The following is a 24285-nucleotide window of genomic DNA, read 5'->3' as shown; positions in this document are numbered from 1 at the left end:
ATTATTATTACTATCATTAACAACATCTTTTGTATGGATACATCATGTGTTGATACCCTCTTTTCCCTCATCCCTGCCCTCATTCTGCTCCTACAGGACTGTGTTATTAAACAAGAAAACAGAGGACTGACTATCAAAGAGTTTTAGAGCTGGAGATACCTGCTCTTTATAACCCCAACTCGGCTCACAGAGGAGAGGGCCAATCTAACGCTGGGCATGCATCTGTGTGGCAGCTTCGATGCTACCTCCCACTTAGCATAATACACAGCTTGTTCTTTTATTTACTTAGGATACGGAAGACTCCAACATCTGCCAGACACTGCAAGACATTGGCTTAACAACAAAACATGACTCCAATTCCCATGAAGGTTACAGTTCTAGTGAAAGAAACAGATGTTAATATTCACACACACAAACTTTACTACAAATTGAAAGTTGAAATAGAAAAGTGCAGGTTCTCTAAATATTTATGAAAGGTTATGCACATAACCACAACTTGTTCTGAGAAATTAGGGAGGCCTTCTGCAAGGAAGTGAGAGCTGAGGGGTAAGTAGATAATATCTAGGTTAGAGGAGAGAAACAGAAAAGTAAAATTAAGGAGATGGGTAAGTAAAGGGCATGTACCATATTCAGCTGACTCTTATCACAAAGACAAGGGAAAGTCATTTGAACAGGCAGAATGAAGAGTCAAGCTGACTTTTGGGGGAAGATTTTTCAGACTACAATGTACTAAATAGGCTGAAAGTATGAGGTGGCAGAATAAAAACAAAGTTGGGAGCCAGGCGTGGCGGTGCACGCCTTTAATCCTGGCACTCGGGAGGCAGAGGTAGGATTGCTTTGAGTTTGAGGCTCCACTGAGACTACATAGTGAATTCCAGGTCGACATGGACTAGAGAGTGAGACTCTACCTCGAAAAACAAAACAAAACAAAACAAAACACCAAACCAAACAAAAATGAAGTTGGGATCCATATTAGGAATTGCTCGTGTCAGGTTCGTGTTGCTGGTAGAAATCCCCCAACCCAGAGTAGCTTGTAGGAAAAAGAGAGGTTTAGTTTGGCTTATAGGCTTGAGCGAGAAGCTCCATGATGGCAGGGAGATGACAGGAGAGTGTCACTGGCAAGGGGACACTGGCTATAACACCCATAAGCCTGCCCCCAACAATACACTGCCTCCAGGAAGTGTTAATTCCCAAGTCTCCATCAGCTGGGAACCTAGCATTCAGAACAGCTAAGTTTATGGGGGACACCTGAATCAAACCACCACAGGAGTGTAGTGTAAAAGAGGTAACATGGACATAGTCTATGGAAAGACAGAAAGACTGAGGAGGCTAAGAGGTTCACAACCATGTATATGTGTGCATAGATATGCTACATACATACGTACATCTGTGTATATGTACACAAGCATTTATTCACATACAAACCAGTTTTGGTGAAGAAGAAAACAAAAGAGATGAAAAAAGAACGATACTTATATTTTTGACTTATATCAGGCTTATTTGAATAAATATAACTGGTTAGTACCATGGACTAAGTGCTGAATTGAAGGGAAGATAATGATAGATATGTGACTTATATAATGAGATAAAAACCATGACATGAGCAATGACAGAGGAAAGAATTACCCAGCAAACAGTGGGAAGAACAGGGAAGCGATGGTCAGAGATTTTCCACAGCTGGTAACTACACAAAATTCTTTCAGTGAAAATTAACTTCTAGGGTGTAGCGGGGAGATGGCTCAGCAGTTAAAGGCACTTGCAGTGAGTAACAAGAGACCAATGTGCACCCCCTTCCACATCCTTGTGCAAACAAACACATAAAAGAATTACCAGGGGCATGCTAATTTAATTCCAGCTACTCAGAAGGCTGAGGCAGAAGGACCACAAAAGCACAGGAATTCAAGGCCAGCTCAGGTAGGATAGGAGGCTCTTTGGATGTTAAGAGTCCTAATCTTCAAAATGAGATGAGTAACACTGCCAAGGAACACTACCAAGAAAGAGAAGGTTTCAAACCCGGAGCCTTGTATACACTAAGCAAGCATTTTAAAGCTGAGCTGCAACCCCAGCTCTGTTGCCTAATTTTTTAAACTTCCCACTTTTAAATAATTTTTCAAAAACATTTTATTTATTTGAGAGAAAGCGGCAGTGATAGATGGAGAGAGAATGGATGTGTCAGAGCTTCAGCCACTGCAAATGAACTCCAGATATGCATGGGTTGCCTTATGAATCTGGCTTATGTGGGTACTGGGGAATCAAACTTGGGTCCTTAGGCTTCACAGGTAAGTGCTTTAACTGCTAACCCTTCTCTCCAGCCCCTGAAATAATTTTATATAAGCAGTAAAGTTGCTAATGTAATAGAACCTGTATGTTATTTATCTATTTTCTGCTAATGTTAATACCTGACATAAAATACTGGAATATTGGGCTGGAGAGATGGTTTAGTGGTTAAGGTGCTTGTCAGCAAAGCCAAAGGACCTAGGTTGGATGCCCCAGTACCCACATAAAGCCAGAAGCACAAGGTGATGCATATACTTGGAGTTTGTTTGCAGTGGTTAAAGGCCCTGGTGCACCCATTCTCTCTCTCTCTCTCTCTCTAATAAATAAAATGAAAGTTGGAATATTGGCACAATACTATTAACTAAAACTATAGACCTGTTGGATTTAACCAATATTTTCATTGATGTCCATGTTCAATACAAGAAAAAAATTTTTTTGTCCTAGGTTCAATCCAGAATTCTATGCTAAGTTGTCATGCCTCCTTCATCTTTCCTTGATATTCAGGACTTTAATTTTGAAAATTATCTGGCAATTATTTTGTAGGATGTATCACAATTTAGATATCTGATGTTTCCCATGATTTGACCAAGGTATACATTTTTTGTTTACTTTTTAAGTATTTTATTTTTATTTATTTGTTTGAGTGAGATAAAGAGGCAGAGAGTGGAGAGAGAGAAAGAATCGGTGTACCAGGGCCTCCAGCCACTGCAAACAAACTCCAGACACATGTGCCATCTTGTGCATCTGACTTACATAGGTCCTGTGGAATCAAACCTGGGTCCTTTGGCTTTGCAGACAAGCACCTAAACCACTAAGCCATCTCTCCAGGAACCCCCCTGACTTTTTTTTTTTTTTTTTTTTTGAGGAAGGGCTTTGCTCTAGCCCAGGCTGACCTGGAATTCATTATGTAGTCTCAGGGTGGACTGTAACTCACAGCAATCCTTCTACCTCTGCCTCCCAAGTGCTGGGAGTAAAGGCATGTGCCACAAAGAAAACAATCTGCTTACTTTTAAACTTATGCTTACTAAGAGTAGCATTCTTTCTGCCAATTTCTATTACTGTGCTATCCTAATGATTTTGCATTTTCTTTACTCCATGCCTAAGTTTATTAATTTGAAGTCACTCATAAGGAGTAACTGCATCTTTTCTCCACTTAATTATGAAATAATCCATGTATCTCAGTATTTACTGATGGAAGTTTCTTTTATTCTGTGAGCTATACTTTAGTACTTACTTTGACTCTCACCTTCTCACCTGGCACTACACAAAGAACCATATTTACCCCATGTTTTCTGATTTAGTCCTGGAGTTAATCACTTCTCTAAGAAGTTTTAGTTTCGCTTACTAGAAAATGTGATTTGGAAATCAAGATCTAAGGTCTAGGTGTGTTCACTGTTACTGGAGCTTCTTTGATTTTAGGTTCTTTCAATGTCAAAGCAGGAAAATATAAAATAAGTGTGTTAATATTTTATTTATATTCTCTCTCTATATACATATATACATATACATGTATGTATGTATATATATACATATATATATACACACATATATATACATATATATACATACACACACACACACATACATATATATACACACACACACATTCCTTCTATATATAGAAAACCATGAATTTATGCCAACATAACTCTGACTCAATACCAGAGTTCATCCTAGCCTTATAATTTCATTATCTATAACTCTCTTCTCCAATGAGAAACCTGTGCCTTACATATGGTCAACTTTTTTTTTTTTTTGAGGCAAGCCCAACAGACTGACCTTTTTTTTAATGTGAGAGCCTGAGAAGGGGGTGCAGAGAGGGAGAGAGAGAGAACGAGAGGGGGAACACTGGTGTGCCAGAGCCTCTAGCCACTGCAATCGAACTCCAGACATGTGTGCCACTTTGTGTATATGTGTGACTTTTTGCGCTTGCATCACTTTGTGCATCTGGCTTATGTGGGACCTGAAGAGTTGAACAAGGGTCCTTAGGCTTTGCAGGCAAGCACCTTAACTACTATGCCATCTCTCCAGTCCTGACTAACCTTTTGCAGATGGCTGTCATCTACAAAATTCACACCTGGAAATCGCACAATTGAGTTACAAAAATAAAAAAACTGCACAATCAACTTACAAAAAACACTGCAAAGAGCAATCACCATGTTAAAATTTAAGTTTACGATTTTCTGTTAAGCCACATGTAGATTGTGGGCTAGACATGCCTGATTTGCGTGCTTCTCTTCTTTTAAAACTGAAGCCATTCTAATAGTTACAATGTCTCATTCTTCTAACTAATGCTTTTCTGGCAACAGTACTACTGAGCTTTTTATTCTCTTACCTACTACTTGTATATCTGTATCACGGAAATGCCAATTTAGATTTGTCTTTTATTTAATGTGTTTTCTTACATTTTCTCCCCATTGGTGATTTGCCTTCTAATCTACTTTAAGTTAACTTATATATGGTGTGCAATACAGGGAGAAAATATGTTTGCATATGGACAACCAAATGACACAGAACCACTTGCTGGGGAAAAAAAAAATCCATCTTTTCTCCACAGAACTTCCTCTGTATCACTTTAGAAATTCAGCCAACTGTATTTGTATGGGTCTTTTTCTGGTGTTCTATGTTATAATGATATGAATGTAGAAACTTCTGCCAGCATATCTTCTTGCCCCTGCTTCCTTGTGAGCAAAAAATGCCCCACACATAATATACTTCCTTCAGCTGCAACAAATTTTCATTGTCAACCTTTTATGGTATACCGATTACAACTTTTTTCCCAGTCAATTGGGAACATAGGGCTGGTTGGAACTTTGTGCACCTCTCACTATTGTGCCCTGGCTCTAAGGATGCTTTCTTAGGGCTCGCTGTTTCCCATCTTCTCTGGAACTGCTTAGTGGGGTCTGTGAAAAAGAGCCCACAAGAGAGTATAAAATCCCCAAATACCCATGGACACCTGGATCACCACTTTTTCATGCCAGCCCTCACTTGGCTTCTACCAACTCATGAGCTACTAATTTTGCCCAGTTCTTCTTTTTGACATTCCCTCAGTGTACTCAAATTAGGAAAGTACTCATGCTCTTTTCTCTAGCAGGCAATTATCGTTTTCTTTTTCTAGATATTTGGTTAGCTAACAACATTAGTTTTCTGTCAGGATCAAGAAGTCAAAAGCTTATAATCACTCTTGCACCTGTTCTTATTCCAGCCAAAGTCTCTTACTGATCCTAGAGCCCGCAATGTTTCTGTGAGCTCCCGGGGCTCCTAGGTCTCTGTTATCCTGTGGGGCTGGGGTTACAGGTGTGCGCAACCACATGGCTGTGCATGTGGGTGCTGAAGATCAGACGACGGCAGTCTTCCCAGGCTTGCACAGGAAGTGCTCTTAATCGCTGAGCTACCTTTTCAGGCCCAACTCACCTTTTTCAGTCTTCAACTGTGAGTCAAAAGGATCTAAGGGGCATTTTAGTTAATTCCTCACTGTATACATGAGAATATTAAAACTCAAAAAGAAAAGAACAAATTTCTTTGTAAATTTAAGGACACTGTCAGGGCAATTCTATGTAATCACATAGTAACTCATATATAGTATTTGAGTGACATAAAGTAAATTCAGATATTAAAAAAAGCAAAATCTGGGTGTGGTGGTGCACAACTTTAATCACAGCACTTGGAAGGCAGAGGTAGAAGGATCATTGTGAGTTCAAGGCCAGCCTGAGTCTACATGGTGAATTCCAGGTCTGCCTGGGCAAGAGTGAACAAAAAGGAAATGAATGTGATAACCAGGTACATCATACAGTGGATTACTAACACACACATACAGGCACACACTATATTTTTACTACAATATGCATTCTCTGAGGTAGCACAGGTTGCTGTTGTAGCACTGAATACTGGTGACTCAGGGTCTAGGAAAACAAAACAAATATATATATATATATATATATATATATATATATACACACACACACACACACACACACACACACACACACATACATACATATATATGTGTGTGTGTACACACACACACACACACACATATATTGGTTTTTCAAGGTAGGGTCTCATTCTTGCCCAGACTGATCTGGAATTAACTATATAGCCTCAGGGTGGCCTCAAACTCATGGTGATCCTCCTGAGTGCTGGGATTAAAGGTATGTGCCACGATGCCCAGCCTATTATTAATATTTTTGAGGCAGAAGCTTAGCTCAGGGTGGACTTGAACTTTCTATGTAGCTGAGGATGGCCTTTAACTTCTGATCTTCCAGCTTCTACCACCCAAGGGCTGGGATTACAGGTTTTTGATACCATGACAGGTTTATAAAACAATTTTTAAGTCTTACTCTCTGTTTCTCCCTCTCTCTGTTTTCTTTTTTAAATCTTAGTCTCTTTTGAGTCAGAGTCTTATGCAGCCTATGCTGGCCTCAAATTCACTATGTAGACAAACATGATTTTCAGCTTATGATTCTTCTTCCTCCACTTTGGGGGTGACTCAGGGTCTAGAAAAACAGTTATGCTTCAAAACTCCATATTGAAAGGGATCTTATTATCTTGAGCCATTATCTCATTTTAGAGATGAAATAGATTACTATACTCTATACTTTTACCCGAAAAAATGTAAATATAGAGTTTAAATTACTTTTTTTGTTTTTGTGACCAAATACCTGACCAGAAGCAACTTACGGGATGCTGAGCTTATTCTGCCTTGAAGTTTGAGGGCAGACAGTCCGTAATGGTGGTGGGAAAGGCAAGGTGGCCGGAACATGAGGGAGCTGCTCACTTGCCTTTTTAGGGGGAAGCATACAGCAAGCAGAAAGTGGGGTTGGGGGAGTAAACCTCAAGGCCCACCCTCAGTTGACAGGCTTCTTCAGTAAGCTTTCACACCTCCTAAAGGGTCTACATCCTTTCAAAACAGTGCCACCAACTGGTGACCAAGTGTTGAAACTCAGGAGTCTGTGGAGGAGGACAAATCACATTCAAACCACAACATAAAGGAGGTTAAAATCCTACCTTGTTGAGAAAGAAGCCTTAAGTCCTAGCCAGTCTGAAAGGCACTTTCTTTTGGATGCTACTAGTATCAATAATGAAGGCATAAATAGATTCAAGGTAATTCTCAAGAATCAAGAGCAGAAGAAAAGCAAAACAAAGCTAGCCACATGCTCTCCTACACTGCCAACAAGTTACCAGAGCTAAAAAGTAGCGAAAGCCATGAAGAAAACAAAGACAGGAATCTGTAGGATGGAGACTTTCTACAACTGTTTAGCACAGATTAACTTTCAAGCTCTGAGTTTCAAGTCTATAGTAATTTTTTATTTACTTCTATGTACTAAATGGGAAACTACTAATTTCCAATTTTCTAATCAGCCACCAAAGGCAAAGTAAGCTGGAAAAGATTTAGACTAGGAAGTAATAAACACCTACGAATCCCAAAGCCATTTCCTAAACCACTAACTAGTTTGCATGACCATAACTAGAAAGAAGCAACAGCTGCAAACGAGACTCCAAGGACACCACAGCACAGCCTCTTGGATCACCTTGAGACTAGTGTTAGAGACCATTCGAACGTGTGTGCTGCTGAGCGTGCTGGGAAGACTACCTCTTATAACACCACCTAATGCCTAATAAACCCTGCATTCTGAACTGAACAGATAGCACTTAGAGAAAGAGAGAGGGAGAGATCTGAAAAAAAAGATGAAAAGATTTGAATGACAATTTTATAAAAGAACATATGTATCATTACATATAGACTTGTATCACACACACAAAGATCAGTTAATATTCTTGGGCATCTGACAGAGAACACTACTTCACTTTCTACCTGGTATTGGCTAACTCATTTGTTAAAAAATAAACATTTATTAATAATACTCATGAGGAATGTACTTAATACAAATTAAAGGAAAATATTACTTTGGAACTATAATACTGTAGTCATTAAGTTGGAATGTTAGTTGATCTTAATGAGAGAAATTATTTGATTCAAGTATCAACTAAATATAAATTAAGATAAACATAAATGCATAAAACTAAAATTAACTGTGTATGGCAAGTGCATGCCTCATAGCACCTGTCCTCACATATAGAAAAGAACATCCTTTGACTGATTATTTCTTTTTGACATGATTTATCACCTGGTATTCTTTAAACTTGATAAAGCAAATGAATCTTTGATTGCAGGCGGCACTGGAGGTGGCCATTAGTCATGTAGTTTGGTGAGGTTCCTCGTGTCTCATTTACCAGGCACAGACAGAGAGCCCAGAGCAACGGCTCCAGCTTTGACTTCCTTCCCCATCCACCCGGGAGAAATGATCACAGAATTCAATACACAGCATTTTAAATTGCTTCTACAAAACTGACCAACAAGGAGAGGAAAAAAAAATTTTTTTCTTGACTCTATTTCATAGTTTGTTTTTTTTTTTTTAAACGAGGAACAAAGGGACACAAGTGTCCTGTAAATACAATGTTAACAACCTGAAGAGACTTGTTTCTTTGTTGCATGGACTGGTGATAACTAAGAATTATAATTTCTAAAACTACTATTTTAAGAAAGGGCATTTAAGAGCTATTTGAGAATATGTAAGGAATGAATAGATATTTCATATTGAAAATATTCTACTAGGCTCAGCATTGAAATGTTTCAGTTTTTCAAAACCAGCATCTTATTTTTTTAAAATAAACTACTGAAAAGAAATATATTCTAGATTAGTGAACATCCCATCCTAAAATATTGCCCAACTTTTACTTAAAAATCTGTACACAGTGATAGGAAATCTACCATGACTTTAAAAAACTTCATTGTTTTGTGTGCTCATGTTATAACTTAGCATTCAAAGAGGTTTTGGCTGACTACTAGGAAGCATGCTCTGAACTGGACCATGTAAGAGTTTCTGCTGTTGCTTCAATAACTAGCTGACAGTATCTACCAGAGACATTTCCCACAATACAGCATGACTGACTCTTCTGCTATGTTACCATTCACAAACTACAACTTCATATGTAATCTGATAATTCCAATGAAAGTTTCTTCAACCTAGCCCGAAGTGTAGAATTAAACATTTAATCACTAAGAAAAGTGATAATCTATTAGGCCAAATTTCAACTCTTCTAAAATTGTAGACTCATAGAAAATTAATAAACTCATCAGTTTCTGATAGCCTCAATTCTGAGTCACTATTATGCATGGAAAACATTTCTACACCTAAAGATAGAGTTCACTGTATAGTCTAAACTCACCATTTAAAAAATAATTTATGCTTTTTGAAAGGAATGCAAAGAGTACATGAATAACAATTGAGCATCAAACACAAAACATCAAATTCAATTTGGGATTTATGCAGTGTTTTCCTCTTCAATTATTAATATTGTATTAAAGTTAACTGGGTAGGTTTATTTTATTTTTTTAAAATTTATTATTTTTATTTATTTATTTGAGAGCAGCAGACAGAGAGAGAAAGAGGCAGATAGAGAGAGAGAGAGTGGGTGTGCCAGGGCCTCCAGCCACTGCAAATGAACTCCAGATGCATGCATACCCTTGTGCATCTGGCTAATATGGGTCCTGGGGAATCGAGCCTTGAACCAGGGTCCTTAGGCTTCACAGGCAAGTGCTTAACCACTAAGCCATCTCTCCAGCCCAACTGGGTAGGTTTAAAATCAGTGTTATAAGAATTTTAGATGGTACCCCTGTTTAATGTAATATAGTTTTTTTCAAGTGAATCCAATTTACATAATGATATAACATTTATAGATGCTGTAAATACTTTTTTCTTAAATGAAAGGTAAGAACAGTTTCTAGTGAAGTACAATGGATAGAAGAAAGCTTCATAAAGTTCCAGGACAACCTCTTTCAAGTAAGACAATTACATACAATGAGTAGGTTTACTTTGTTCCTGCTTATACGTGAACTCAAAGTTCTGGCTAGCCCACACAAACAGATACTGACAAAGTGGGCTTCTTTTTGATTTTTCTTTTTTTGGGGGTCTCACTCTAGCCCAGGCTGACCTGGAATTCACTATGGAGTCTCAGGGTATCCCCGAGCTCATGGTGATCCTCCTACCTCTGCCTCCCAAGTGGTGGTATTAAAGGTGTGCACCACCACCCCCAGTGCTATTTTATTAACAACATTTATACAATAATATTATGAAAGCATAATCTAAAATTTATATTTCTTCTCTTAATAAATTTGAAAATTTTTTGGCAATGTACCTCAAAAATAAGTCACAAAGTGGGAAAAAAAAATCAAAAAAAGAGGAAGAAATCTTTACACAATAATTTGAAACACATGAACTTGGCATATGCTGTATATTAATTGCATACATAATATAAATTATTACGGTATTTTTCCAAAAACATTGAAACTAGTTAACAACGATTAATTATTATAGCTATATCAGCATTCTAAAGCCATGTATCCTTTTAAAACAAATGTCAGATATAAGCAAATAAAAATGGTTATTGTTTTTTGAAAATGTGTATGTAATTCCACATTACTTCCATAGTTTAGCTTAATACATTAAGAAATCTATACTATGAGGAAATTCAACAATTTAGTTGAAAATTTATTTTCTATAATTATAAGTTATTATAGTTTAGTAAGTAAAAGGATATGAGATCTGAAAAGCTATTAAAAGTAAGGTGATCAAAAGAAGTTCAAATAAACACATTAAAACTAATCTCAGTCTCACCCCTGGACTTAAAGACGAGTTAGGGAAACAACCTACTCTGGAGTTACTTCTACTTTCTTCCTTCTCGTTCTCTCTGTAGTGGGTAGTAAAGGTCACTTCAGGAAAGAATAAGTTCGGTGTGTCAATTAGAAGTGTTGTATTTTTCCATGAACTTTAGTTGTAACTTACATGTTTACTTAAAGCAGGCCCTCACATATAGCAACTTACTATTTATATATGAATATACACTTACTGCTTGGTTCCATTGAGGAACTATAAATTTCATCCACTGAACATTAGCAAAAAATTACATGTGTTTATCATCTGGATTATTCTCAGATTAACAGAGATAAATGACCAAACATAATCAGTAGCAGCTTAACCATTGCATCTGAGCTATAGGAAGCACTTAATTACTCTCATTTACTAGGTTCAATCTAATGAGAAAGCATTAGCCAAATGAAAAGAATGCAGTACAAACAAACAAAATAGTTATACCATCATTAAAAAGAAACTCTGACAGTGCAGGTGACAGCATAGGCAGGATAAATTACCATAATGTTCTAAATGCTGAGCTGTCAGCATGCTAATGCTGTGATCAGATACCCTGGGAATCTCTGCACTATAGCTGTCAGAAACAGGTATCATAAATCACCTCTCTCTACTGTACTGCTCATTATCACAGCTATAGTATCCATGTTTTTCAGCACACTTCAGTACAAATTTGAAGGCAACACTTATTCTTATGAGTGGCTCTGTTTACTCTTGCAGACATTGTAGGCAATCCTTGCCTAATAAATGGATACTTTGTTTTGCAATAATGAACTACTGGATCTTAGACTATGATAGGCCTTTGCTTTTAATTCATAAACCATCTGAATGAACAGATTGCACAAACAGCACATTTCACAAGCAGTACAATACAGTAGCAGTGAGCTAGATGAATTAACATTGCTCTATTTAAAGCAACATTACTTGGATGCCATTCTTGGATCTAGGAAAAAAATGGTTCCAGAAGAAAATAAGAACCACTTCTGATGACTAGAAAATTTTAAGATGCAATCTTATTGTTAAGGACACACACAGATAGTGTGTGTGTATAGAATTGTGTGTGAGAGCAGATGTGTGTGCCCCATGTGAGCAGAGGCCAGAGAAGAACATTTGGGGGTCTGTCCTCTTATGTCTTGTCTGCATATTTCCTTGAGACAGGGTCTCTCTCAACCTTGAGCTGCTGTCCATCAGCAAGCCCAGCTATTTTTAAATTGTCTGCCCTTCCTCCACTGAGGTTACAGACATATGTGTGTGTGTGTGTGTGTGTGTGTGTGTGTGTGTGTGTGTGTGTGTGCGCGTGCGCGCACGCACATGCACACACATGTGCGTGTTCCTCTGTTCATGTGCAGCTTTTTATGTGGGTTGTGGTTAGTTGAAGATGGCAGACTCTGGTGGAGAAGCCTCATGCTCAAGTGGCAAGTGTTCTTAACTAGTAAGCCATCTCCACAGCCGGGAACATTTACATTTTATAGAGAAATGTATATTTACAGAGTTTATAATATGTAATCACTTTTAAAATTTGATTAAAGGATTCTACATAGTATAAGTTATTTGAACCCAGTCTGTGTAAGTAAAAAGCTCATACTCTCATATCTGATAGATAGAAAAATAATTCTCAAGACAAAGCCTATGCACATATGAAACATGACAGATAGTGTAAGACAGAGCTACTATATTTACATTATAAGTAAAATTACATAACAATGTCAAGTTCCATCCAACAAGAGAAACAATTAAGAAGGGAACTAGCTTTCAATTGTCATGAATCAGCTAATACAACTGTGAAAAGGTCTCTAGCATGATGTATCTGTATTTTCTAAGTCATCTTTATATAAGAAATGTATTTTAAGAAATATAATGACAATTTTAAAGTATTTTTTTAATTAATTAATTTATTTATTTGAGAGCAACAGACACAGAGAGAAAGACAGGTAGAGGGAGAGAGAGAGAATGGGAGCTCCAGGGCTTCCAGCCTCTGCAAACGAACTCCAGACGTGTGCGCCCCCTTGTGCATCTGGCTAATGTGGGACCTGGGGAACCAAGCCTCGAACCGGGGTCCTTAGGCTTCACAGGCAAGCGCTTAACCGCTAAGCCATCTCTCCAGCCCAATTTCAAAGTATTTTGATAGAATAATCTTTAAAATGTAACAAGAAATATCATACAGTCACAGGTAAAAGCACAATTTCCAAAGAAAATAAAAATTATAAGTAAGATTTTCTTGAAGTCTGTATATAGTTTATTGTTTTTATCCTAATGAAAAAAAATAGTGTTCTTACTGGTTTCTTGGGATCTAGTGGGTAGTAGTAAGGGAGAATATGTTCCAAAATTTTTTATCATGTTATGATCAAAGTATAGTTTTGTTACATGCTGATATTTCATCAGCTTTACTTCAATAATTATACAGTTCTATTATGCTACAATCAGAATTCTTACTAATTGGCCTGAATGAAAATTCATCCCTGATTTATGTATATCTATATATACATACCACAGGCTGTTTTTTTCTTCTTTTGGATTTTAGAGGTAAGGTCTCACACCTCAGGCTGACCTGGAATTCACTATATAGCTTGAGGGTGGCCTTGAACTCATGGTGATCCTTCTACCTCTGCCCCTACTCAAGTGTTGGGATTAAAGGCGTGCACCACCATGCCCTGCTAATTTTTTCTTTTAAAAAGTAGATCCCCTGAACCAAATACCTTTTTTTATCAATGTTCATTTTTCTTCCTTATGCTAGACAAACTATTTTCCTTATTTCTAAACAATTCTGGCCCTCTTTCTAGGTCTATTTAACTCTAAGATCCATATAATTCTGAGAAATAATATGGCTCATTTCTGGTGGCCTACTATGCTCCAAGTACATACATATGACAACAGGAAATCTTGTTAAGGCCACAGAGTGGATCTGCAGGATACTACACACACACAGTAGCTTTCTGTACCAGTACAGGCATAAACTTGCGTCCTCAGACTGTCCCAAGAACATTTTCTTTCAGTTCCATACTACATTTCTGACATAATTTTATAGAATTTCTAATTGGAATTGGTAGCTCTGGTGGTTATTGGCTCACTCAGCACCATCAGAAATGGAGATGAGTTTGAGAGAATTGCAGCTGCAGCGTTTAGACACAAAACCTTGCTCCCCTCCCTACCCTAGGTGGCGCTCTGGAGCTAACTGCACAGCCACACTGAAGCACAATCAGGTGGGGCGCAGGTCGCTGGATGGTGTGAGTAGAAGGGAGAGAATCTAAGCCACAAGTCAACACAGCTTACTTAATTATGGCCCAACTATCAAAAACGTCACTTGTCAGGTGCAGGGAGAACACATTTCATTCTCTCAACAAATATATGGCAACAAAATTGTTGTAATGATTCCTAATGATCTACATTGTCATTTCAGAGGTGAGATTAATAAAATTCAATTTTTGTTTTGACTGGCTTCTAGAAGTAAGGATTGTGAAACCTGTAGCTTTATGGTTTGCTACCATTTCTCCTTCTCCATGGGGTTAATAATTTAAAAACCTCTAAAACCCAAGGCACACTTTGTATCAGAGAAGAGGTAAGGGAGACAGGAAAGAAGGGAAGAAGGAGAGAGAGTTTGGAAGAAAGCAATGGTACCCTCAAGCAAACACCACACCACATTATCCAGTGCTGGTCCTTGAACAACTGCCCACCAAAATAGAAATCTAATTTCTAAGATCATTAAATCACTGAGAATAGGGCCAAGGCAAAATAATCTATTTTAACATTCACTGTGAATATTTAATAAATACCTGTTAAATTAACAAATGTGGCTATTGTCGTTTGAGCTCAGAGGGCAGTTTTCATCAATAAATCAACTTTAAAATGTTTTCTTGACATTCAAAGAGCAGTAAGTGTTCAAAGCTGGAATTCACTCAGACATGCTAACCTCCACATCAGTATGATCATCTTTTTCACTGCCATGCATGACATACTTTTTCTACTATCCATCACCATTTTTTTAAAAAAAGAATTATTCTAATAGTTTGTATTTTTAAATATGCAAGTATGTATGTATGTATGTATGCATGTATGTATGTGAGGAGAAAGAGAAAGGAAGGAAGGAAGGGAGGGAGGGAGGGAGGAAGGGAGGGAGGGAGGGAAAGAAAACACACGCTAGGGCCTCTTGCCACTATTGTGCATCTGGCTTTATATGAGGGCTGGGGAATGGAACCTGGGCCAGCAGGCTTTGCAAGCAAGTGTTTTTAACTGCTGATCCATCACTCCTGTCTATCATCATTTTGATAAAGTTCTCAAATCATTCCAAAGCCTCTCTTACAGAAATAGGTGCTGGGCAACTTGCCCCTTCTCCAGAGAAAAGTCACAGTATAATCTCCAGTTAGGAGGATTTCCTTCAATTTCTATTTCAGTAACAGTTGATATTATAAAAAAAAAAATCCCCCCCATAAAGAAGCATTATGCTATAGAATGCATTTCTAAGTATGTCTCTCTTCTCATGTAGCAAACTATAACACCAAGACAAGAAGTATTAGTTTACATGCCTTTTAGTTTCTCTGCAAGAAGTTGGTAAACTGGAGGCTTAGTAAGACTGGGGGCTGCAGGTGAAGCTTAGAGGTAGAGTACCTGTCTAGCAGGGATGAGGACTCAGATTTAATCCCTAGCATGGTGACCATTAATCTATATACTTAAAAATTCATAGTAAAGCCCTAATTTTGTTAAAATCAATCCCTTTTGCCTAAGCAAGGTCAGGGGAAGAGATTGTATCAAAGAAAGGTGGGGGAGGAGGGTCAATCAAAATACAAGATATTCTGAATGAAACATATGAAAATGTGCTGTCTTGAATAATGGCACATCCAGAAGCCATAGATTGTTACTAGAAAATTTGCAGTGCCAGGGATGGGATATCTTCCAGTGAGTTGTTGGCCACGGAGGTCCCTGTTGCCTCCAAAATATGATAGGCTATTTCCAAGGCTCTTGGTTTCCTGTGAGAAAGAGATGGTAAGACCCTACTGCTGAAGACTTCACATGCCCGAGCAGCAAAGTCACTGAGAAATCAAGCAGGTGCTGAGCAGAAAACCTTCTCCCTGTAGCCCAGCCAACTGAAAGCTGGAAAAAGCTACATTGTATGCAGCCTTATGGGAGACAGAAGTCATCAGTGGTGAAAATAGTGGACACTGGAAGCCTCAAGTTTGGCCAGACAGGCCAAATGACTGAACAAGTGCAATAGTGGCATGTCTGCTCTGGTGGAAACCAACTACACTATAATTGGACTGAAGGCCTGCTCTATGGGAGGGAATACATGTCTGGTACTGAAAACCTAATCAAAAGCCTATGGCAGGGGAGGTCATGAGCCTTAGGGGTATAAAGCCTGCTCTTATCTGGATAAATGCATATATTGCTCTCACCAAATTGCCCTGAAAGCGCTACACTTAATGTTCATACTCATACATTAATGCTATTCTCACTTCTGGTTAGAGAAGCTTCTCTTTTCAGATGGCAATGACCACTGGGATGACCCAAAGGGCAACACAGTGCTGAGAAGAAGGGATGGAGGAATGTCCAGCACTGAAACATCTCACACCCTTCAAGGCTCAGGGTCCACTGTGGAATAGGTGGAAGAAAGAATGTAAGAGCCAAAAGATTCTGTCCGGACAGAATCTGGCCTTAATATCAAAGACCTCGCAGTGCCTAGCAATATCTACACAAGATCCTCATAATAGGAAAAAGAAAAGATGATGACATCAAATTAAAAGAAACTAATGGAGAGAAGGAGGGGATATGATGGAGAGCAGAGTTATGAAGGGGAAAGTGGGGGAGGGGAGGGAACTACCATGGTTTAAGTATAGAAGTTGTCAATAAAAAAAAAAAAATATATATATATATATATATATATATAAATATCTAAAAAAATCTATCCCTTTTTTTCATGTACATTTTATATTCTCAAGGTAGGGTCTCACTCCAGCCCAGGCTGGCCTCAAACTCAGAGCCACTTTCTACTGCTGCCTCCCGAATGCTGGGTTTAAAAGCATGTGCTACCATGCCCTGTATGTGTGTATTTTTTATTAGGCTCTAAAAATTTATTTAACTTGAAAGGTTGAGCTAGTATCCAGATAATATAGGAGAGCCTGACACTGTGTGCCTTTATAATGTTGTCAGTCTCAAAATCTACTGGCTCTTATGTCATTAGTAGAAAAACATATTTACTAGTCAATATTTTACTACTATGTTTTAAGAGATTTGAAACTTTGTTCCTAGGAAAAGTTACCTATGAATTCCAGGGCAATGATATTTACCCCACAGGGACCCTCAAATCCCTTGGTCTATGAGAAGCTAGTGACACTTGATGGAATGATATTAAACTGAGCACCATGAAACTGTACAACTAAGCAAGCTGAAAAATTAGAACTGAAGCCATTATTTCCTATGTAAGTGGGACAGGTAGGTAGACAGACATAATAATATTCAGAATATACCTCTGCACAACTCTCAACCTTTTTGGAAATGCTGGGTATTTATTCCTTTTTTAGTATAATATATACAAACTTAACTAGGCAATCAACTGTGTCTTAAACTAGTGAACATTCTCATGGGCCCATCACATTAGTAATTAATATATAATTCTATCTTGAGGGATATTAACGTGAATTTAGAGTCATTATTCCAAAAATACTTCAATAGTGTATTTCAATAATTTCTATTTTATAGTGGGGATATAATTTAATTAGCAATTACATTATATAACTACTACACAACTGTCTGTTCACATAGAATCAATGAGAATCACCAAGAATGAAAAGATGTTATTTTTGGTAAGTTTTATACTCTTTAGCCAAAAATCTGTTTTATTCTTGGCTTGCAGGCCTGTGTCTGTGCCCTTGTAGTGCCCAATGTGCTCAACTGTGGCAGCCTGAGCAGAACACTGGGTGTACAGCTCCATCACTCTTCTGCCCATTCTTGTTTGAGTCGGAGTTTCTAGCTGACACAAGCTTGGTATATTTCATGAGCTCAGGAGATTCCCTGGTCTCCGCTCCCCTGCAGGGAACTGTGTGTGGCAACGCCCAGTTGTTTATTGTAGGATTTGGATATCCAAATTTGTGTGGTTTCAGGCCACCTTGGGCCCTATTGCTTGTGCAGGAAGTGTTCTTAACTGCCGATCCATGTCTCCAGACCTTCAAAAATAGCTTTTGTCTTTTATTATTAAAAATCCAGAGTACATCTGTTCTATCTCCCTGGTACTGAGGCAGAGTCCACCACATGCTTACTAACTATGTGTCAAATGAAAGGAACAAATAGTTCTCCTAGAAATCATCTACTGTGCTTACATGGAATCATGCTTCTCAAATGCTAGAAAATATAAAACAGATAAATCCTATTAAAATATTCATCCTCTTCACTGCTGGGTGTGGTGGCACACGCCTTTACTCCCAGCACTTGGGAGGCAGAGGTAGGAGGATTGCCATGAGTTCAAGGCCACCCTGTGACTATGTAGTGAATTCCAAGTCAGCCTGGGCCAGAGTGAAACCCTACCTCAAAAAAAAAAAAAAAAAAAAATCATCCACTTCACTACATAGGGAAGAAAATAGAACACTCACTTTTTGTGGCTTGGACAACCTTCTGAGGTACTGTCGTAACACTATTATGGCAACCATATAATAAAAAAGATCTACTTACACAGAACCTGCTGCAATTGCATTATTCAGAAGAGTTAACTTTCAAAGTCTGATTCAAGTACATTTGGATGACAGTATCCTTGTGTTTTATATGGCAATATCTTGAAAAGGCAAGGAGGACCAAAGAATACAAGTAATCCTGTAATGGTTCTGGCAACTTGTAAGAACCTGGTATTCCTTGCAGCTGGGGGTTCAATATAAAGACCCAATAAGATACAAAAAAGAAGGGTTTGAAATATAAGGATCCAAATACAGAATATGAATTCTCAAACATTTTGACTCATGGACTCTTTTATACTATCTTACTTAATAGATGTAGAAGCAGGCAAGTTTTTACAGATATGTCTACGGTTAACCTGTTACAGTATTATAGCATGATAAACAGCTTCTAGAAAACTCCACCATACAAATGAGGGTAAGATTAAACAGTTAATAATGTTCTAGCATTATTTTTATATAGATAGTCCTGATATCACTGAATCCTGTAAAAGTCATAGGGACCTCCAATAATGTTCCTGGCACTTACTCTAAAGCCTGTGGGCACAGAAACTAAAATCTCTAGTTTTAGATCCAAAGTATCCAGAGCAGAATCCCAGCCCCTCCTCTTACTAGCAATTTCAGGATAACACTCAACCTACCGAGAGGACTCAATTTCATCACGTAAAAAGTGGGATGAAGCTGGGTGTGGTGGCGCACGCCTTTAATCCCAGCACTTGGGAGGCAGAGGTAGGAGAATCACCGTTGAGTATGAGGCTACCTAAGTCTACACAGTGAATTCCAGGTAAGGCTGGACTAGAGCACGAGACCCCACCTCCAAAAAAAAAAAAAAACAAACAAACAAAACAGCAACAACAACAACAAGAAAAGTGGGGATGACTATAGCCTGGAAGAAGTATTCTATGAATTAAATTGATTCCAACAGCTTAGCTTGGGCTGCTGTAGAATAATTGTGAACGATACGATCACTAAGGCAAAAACACCTATTGAAAAAAGCACTGTGGACATCTTCCTGTTTAATGTTTAGTGTGCCCAGTCATTTTATCAGTGTAGTGCTGACACCTAGCACAACCTGGAACCTATGTGAGCTCATGAGGTGCTCAAAGTTTTCTGGTTAAATAAGTAAATGAATGAAATACACACTGACTGAATGTCTATTCCAAGAGCAACACAATTTCTCTCTATTTCTACATAGTATTAGCATGGCAAATGATTAATAAGAATGAGGACATTAAAAAAAAATCCATTACTCGTAGCTTTATATCCAAGAAAAGATGCAATCACATGAAGGGCATTTTCTGGTATTATTTGAATTGAACTGAAATGCTGGCTGGAAAAAAACGTGAGAAACCCCAAAATTGTAATTACACACTTCTGTCTCAAACCTAATCTTTTAAATTTAGCTTTCAAGTCAACTGATACGCTAAGGACGAGTCTTCTGCTATAACTTGACATATGTAATTCTAATGTCCCCTTAAGAGTTGCATAGCCTCGTATTTAAGAAGTTGAAAATGTTAAAAAATAAAGGACTTTTTGAGAGACTCCCAACAACTCTGCTATTTAAATAACTGCTTGGCAAAGTACTGGCTTACAAATATTTCTCTCCAAGAGAGCAAAAACTGTAATGTTTTGTCATGTCATCTTTACTTTTTAATAACCACAGTGGGAAGATGAGTAAATTATTATATCAATCAACAATAAGCCTTCTTTGAGCATCAATTGACTCTGACCATAATTGATAACCTAAGCCAATAGTATATTCTGTTACAATTCCAGGTTCAAAAGGTTAATTATGGCCTGGCCACAGGCTCATCCGGAAACTTGAAACTGATTGCTATCTGCCTTCAAAATGAAGATGTACTACATGTATTAGAACCTCTAGTATCAATAAAGGAAGCAAGCATTAGCCTTGTGTCTACTTAACATGCTCACCATTATATCCTACCAGGTCCTTTTATTCTGTGAGAACAAAGTATCTGATAACCATATTTCCCTTACAAAGGCAAGGCTTCCCTTTACGTTCCAATGAATATAGAAATCAATAATGCCAAGTCAATTCAAACTATGTTTTGAATTAACAATACCCTGGAAAGTTAAGAGAGATTAGATTGATGACAACTGTTATTATTTGTCACCCAAATCTTTAATTTGCATGAAGATTTACTGCCACAGGGCACTAGCTAAATATCAGAACCTTTTCTTTGTGCAAGGCACTTATATTGCTAGCTTTCCAATGTACAGGCCATGATTTAAAAAAAAAGGGGGGGGGTAATCCTTAGGCCGGATTCTAATCTATTCCCAAACGACAGCAGGTCAGGGACCTTTGTGGCTTGGATCAAGTATTTACTGCCAGTTTGAGGAAGAACAGGAAGCAGGAATGCTCCAGAACAGCTCTGTGGATTAAGATAAATGCAGCACAGCCTAGTTCTGAGAAAATCACGTGACACAGAAACCAATGAGGATTGGGAGTGCTGGGATGAAAGACACAGGCTACCATACATGGCTGAGAAAAGCAGCATTTGATGGTCAACCACAGGGAAGCAGTCGCTGTGGTCAAGTGCACTGGGGTAAGAGATGCTGGCTGCGCTCTTTACGACAAGGGGAGCCGAGATGCGGCTGCTCCAACCCAGACCAAGCAACCCTTTCACTTTCACTACCTTTTCTTGTGCAGCACAGAGCTCCAACCAGGTCATACACGGTTGAAACGTTAAAAAAACAGCTGGGTCCTATTCTATGTTTTAATTAGTTTAGGATGGGGCTCAGGAACAGGTGTTTCTGGGTGGCTGTTAGAAAAATTTCTTCTAATTTTTCATTTTAACACTTTACTAAGTAAACATTCAAACATCCATCAAACAAATTGGAAATATATTAGCAAACCTCAATGAATAGCAGTATTTTACCAATCAGGTATCATTTATTTACTTTTTTGAGCCTTCATAGCTAAAATATTCCCACTGGAGTATTTTAGAGAAAATTCATGCTATCATTAAAAAACATCTCCCCACAGAATTATATGGTACAAACAATACTGAGAACCACATGAGGATTGTGAAAACATTCGAAAATCACAAAGGAAATACAACAAAGACAAATCTATGCTTCAATGGAGTATCAAGCCTCAGAGAGGACTAAAACTGAAAGAGCACATCTCAGAGCAAGGCGCAGCTCAATATGTACTACTTCCATCGTTTTCCTTCTTGGAGTTCACTCATCTCCCTCCCTACAAAACAGTGTCTCTAGTGTTTGGTTCAACGAAGTTACAGTTAGAAAAACCTCATTCCTTTCTACTGTCCAGTGTTTTTATCCTTACTCCTCCCACTTCATAGTTACCCAAACGTGTGGCTCTCTCAAAGTAGAAAAATTTACCTTTGCCACCCAAGCTACCTGTCACTTCTTTCTCTGGTCTCCAAGGCCCAGAAGAGAGAGAGAATCTGTCACAAAGCCCTGTGGCTTCTCTTCAGTTATCCAGTCCTCTGCAAGCCAGAGAAGGAAAGAGTATTTGTGGGCGTGTGTTGTCGAGGTAAGGTCTCGCTCTAGCCCAGGCTCACCTGAAACTCACTCCGTAGTTCCAGGCTGGCCTTGTGCTTACGCCAGTCCTCCTACCTCTGGCACCCAAGTGTTTGGATTAAAGTTGTATGTTACCACACCCGGCTAGAAAGTACAACCTTAATTTTTTTTTTTTATTATGTGAGAGTGACAGGCAGAGAGAGAAAGAGGCAGATAGAGAGAGGGAGAGAGAATAGGCGCACCAGGGCCTCCAGCCACTGCAAACGAATTCACTATGTAATCTCAGGGTGGCCTTGAACTCATGGTGATCCTCCTACCTCTGCCTCCCGGGTTCTGGGATTAAAGGAGTGTGCCACCACGCCCGGCTTCACTTTTCTTTTTTTTAAATTTTTTTAAATTTATTTATTTGAGAGCGACAGACACAGAGAGAAAGACAGATAGAGGGAGAGAGAGAATGGGCGCACCAGGGCTTCCAGCCTCTGCAAACGAACTCCAGATGCATGCGCCCCCTTGTGCATCTGGCTAACGTGGGACCTAGGGAACCGAGCCTCGAACCGGGGTCCTTAGGCTTCACAGGCAAGCGCTTAACCGCTAAGCCATCTCTCCAGCCCCATTTTTCTTTTTGATGTCTCCATCATCCATGATGAAAAGGGGATGGCCCAACACTGCAGGTCTTGCGCAGGCAGTAACAGTCACTACGAGGCCATAACAGTAAAGGCTCCTTCATGTCTGGAAGACAGCATTCCAGAGCCCGCCTCCCCATCCCCATCCCCATCCCCATCCTCTGACTCTTACGTTCCTTCTGCCTCCTTTCCTGCATGACTGAGTTTTGGAGGACATGATAGAGATATGTCATTTTGTGCTAAGCACTCAACAATCACTTTCTCATCTTTTTTTTTTTTTTTTTTTTTTGGTCTTAAAGGTAGAGTCTTACTCTAGCCCAAGCTGACCTGGAAGCCCCTCTGTAGATCCAGCATGGCCTCAAACTCACAGTAATCCTACCTCTGCATTCCAAGTGCTGGGATTAATGGCACGTGGCACTACACCTGGCTCTCTCATTGTTATTTTTTTTTCTCAATTTTTATTAACATTTCCCATGATTATAAAAAATATCCCATGGTAATACCCTCCCTCCATCCCCCCACTTTCCCCTTTGAAATTCCATTCTCCATCATATCCCCTCCCCATCTCAATCATTCTACTTACATGTATACAATACCAACCTATTAAGTACCCTCCTCCCTTCCTTTCTCTTCCCTTTATATCTCCTTTTTAACTTGCTGGCCTCTGCTACTGAGTTACATGTTCAGGGTTTCTCCCAGTATGAATACTCTAGTGTTGAACAGGGTTGAGTCAGTACTGGAGATTTCCTCACACTGCTTACATTAAAATGGTTTCTCACCACTATGAATTCGGTAATGTTTAGTAAGTCAACAATGATATATAAAAGCCTTCCCACATTCTTTACATATAAAGGGTTTTTCGCCAGAATGGATTTTCTGATGTTGTGTGAGGTCTGAGGAATGACTAAAGGCTTTCCCACATTCCTTACATTGAAAGGGTTTCTTACCAGTATGAACTGTGCAATGTGCAGTAAGCTGATAAGGATAACCAAAAGCCTTCCCACATTCCGTACAATCAAAGGGTTTCTTTCCAGTATCTCATTGTTATTCTTAAAGCGGATAACCAAGCCTTCCCACATTCTGTACAATCAAAGAGCTTCTTTCCAGTATCTCATTGTTATTCTAAAAGCAATTATTTTTTAAAATTTTATTTATTTATTTGAGAGAGGGACAGAAAGAGGTAGACACAGACAGAGTAAGTATGGGTGAGTATTTGGCACTGCCAATGAACTCCAGATGCATGAGCCACTTAGTGTATCTGGGTTTACCTGAGTCCTGGTGAATCAAACTCAGGTCCTTAGGTTTTGTAGGCAAATGCCTTAACTACTGAGCCATCTCTCCAGTCTTTAAAGTGATTATGTAAAAATACATGAGTTTTAATGCCGGGCATGGTGGCGCACGCCTTTAATCCCAGCACTCGGGAGGCAGAGGTAGGAGGACTGCCATGAGTTCAAGGCTACCCTGAAACTACATAGTTAATTCCAGGTCAGCCTGGACCAGAGTGAAACCCTACCTTGTAAA

General features: G+C 38.7%; 1 protein-coding gene across 1 annotated transcript in view; it reads right to left on the bottom strand.

Annotated features, from left to right (window-relative positions):
• Positions 1 to 23843, bottom strand: part of LOC101607464 (ran-binding protein 17) — a 161550-nt gene extending 137707 nt beyond the window's left edge. Inside the window, exon 1 of the mRNA XM_045152176.1 lies at positions 23712 to 23843. Coding sequence (XP_045008111.1) covers positions 23712 to 23843 — 132 coding nt within the window. The remainder of the gene's footprint in view (positions 1 to 23711) is intronic.
• Between the last annotated feature and the right edge of the window lie 442 nt (positions 23844 to 24285).

The sequence above is a fragment of the Jaculus jaculus genome, chromosome 6 (assembly GCF_020740685.1).
Source record: "Jaculus jaculus isolate mJacJac1 chromosome 6, mJacJac1.mat.Y.cur, whole genome shotgun sequence".
In the NCBI taxonomy this organism is placed as follows: Eukaryota; Metazoa; Chordata; class Mammalia; order Rodentia; family Dipodidae; genus Jaculus; species Jaculus jaculus.
This window is presented reverse-complemented; position numbering and strand designations above follow the sequence as displayed.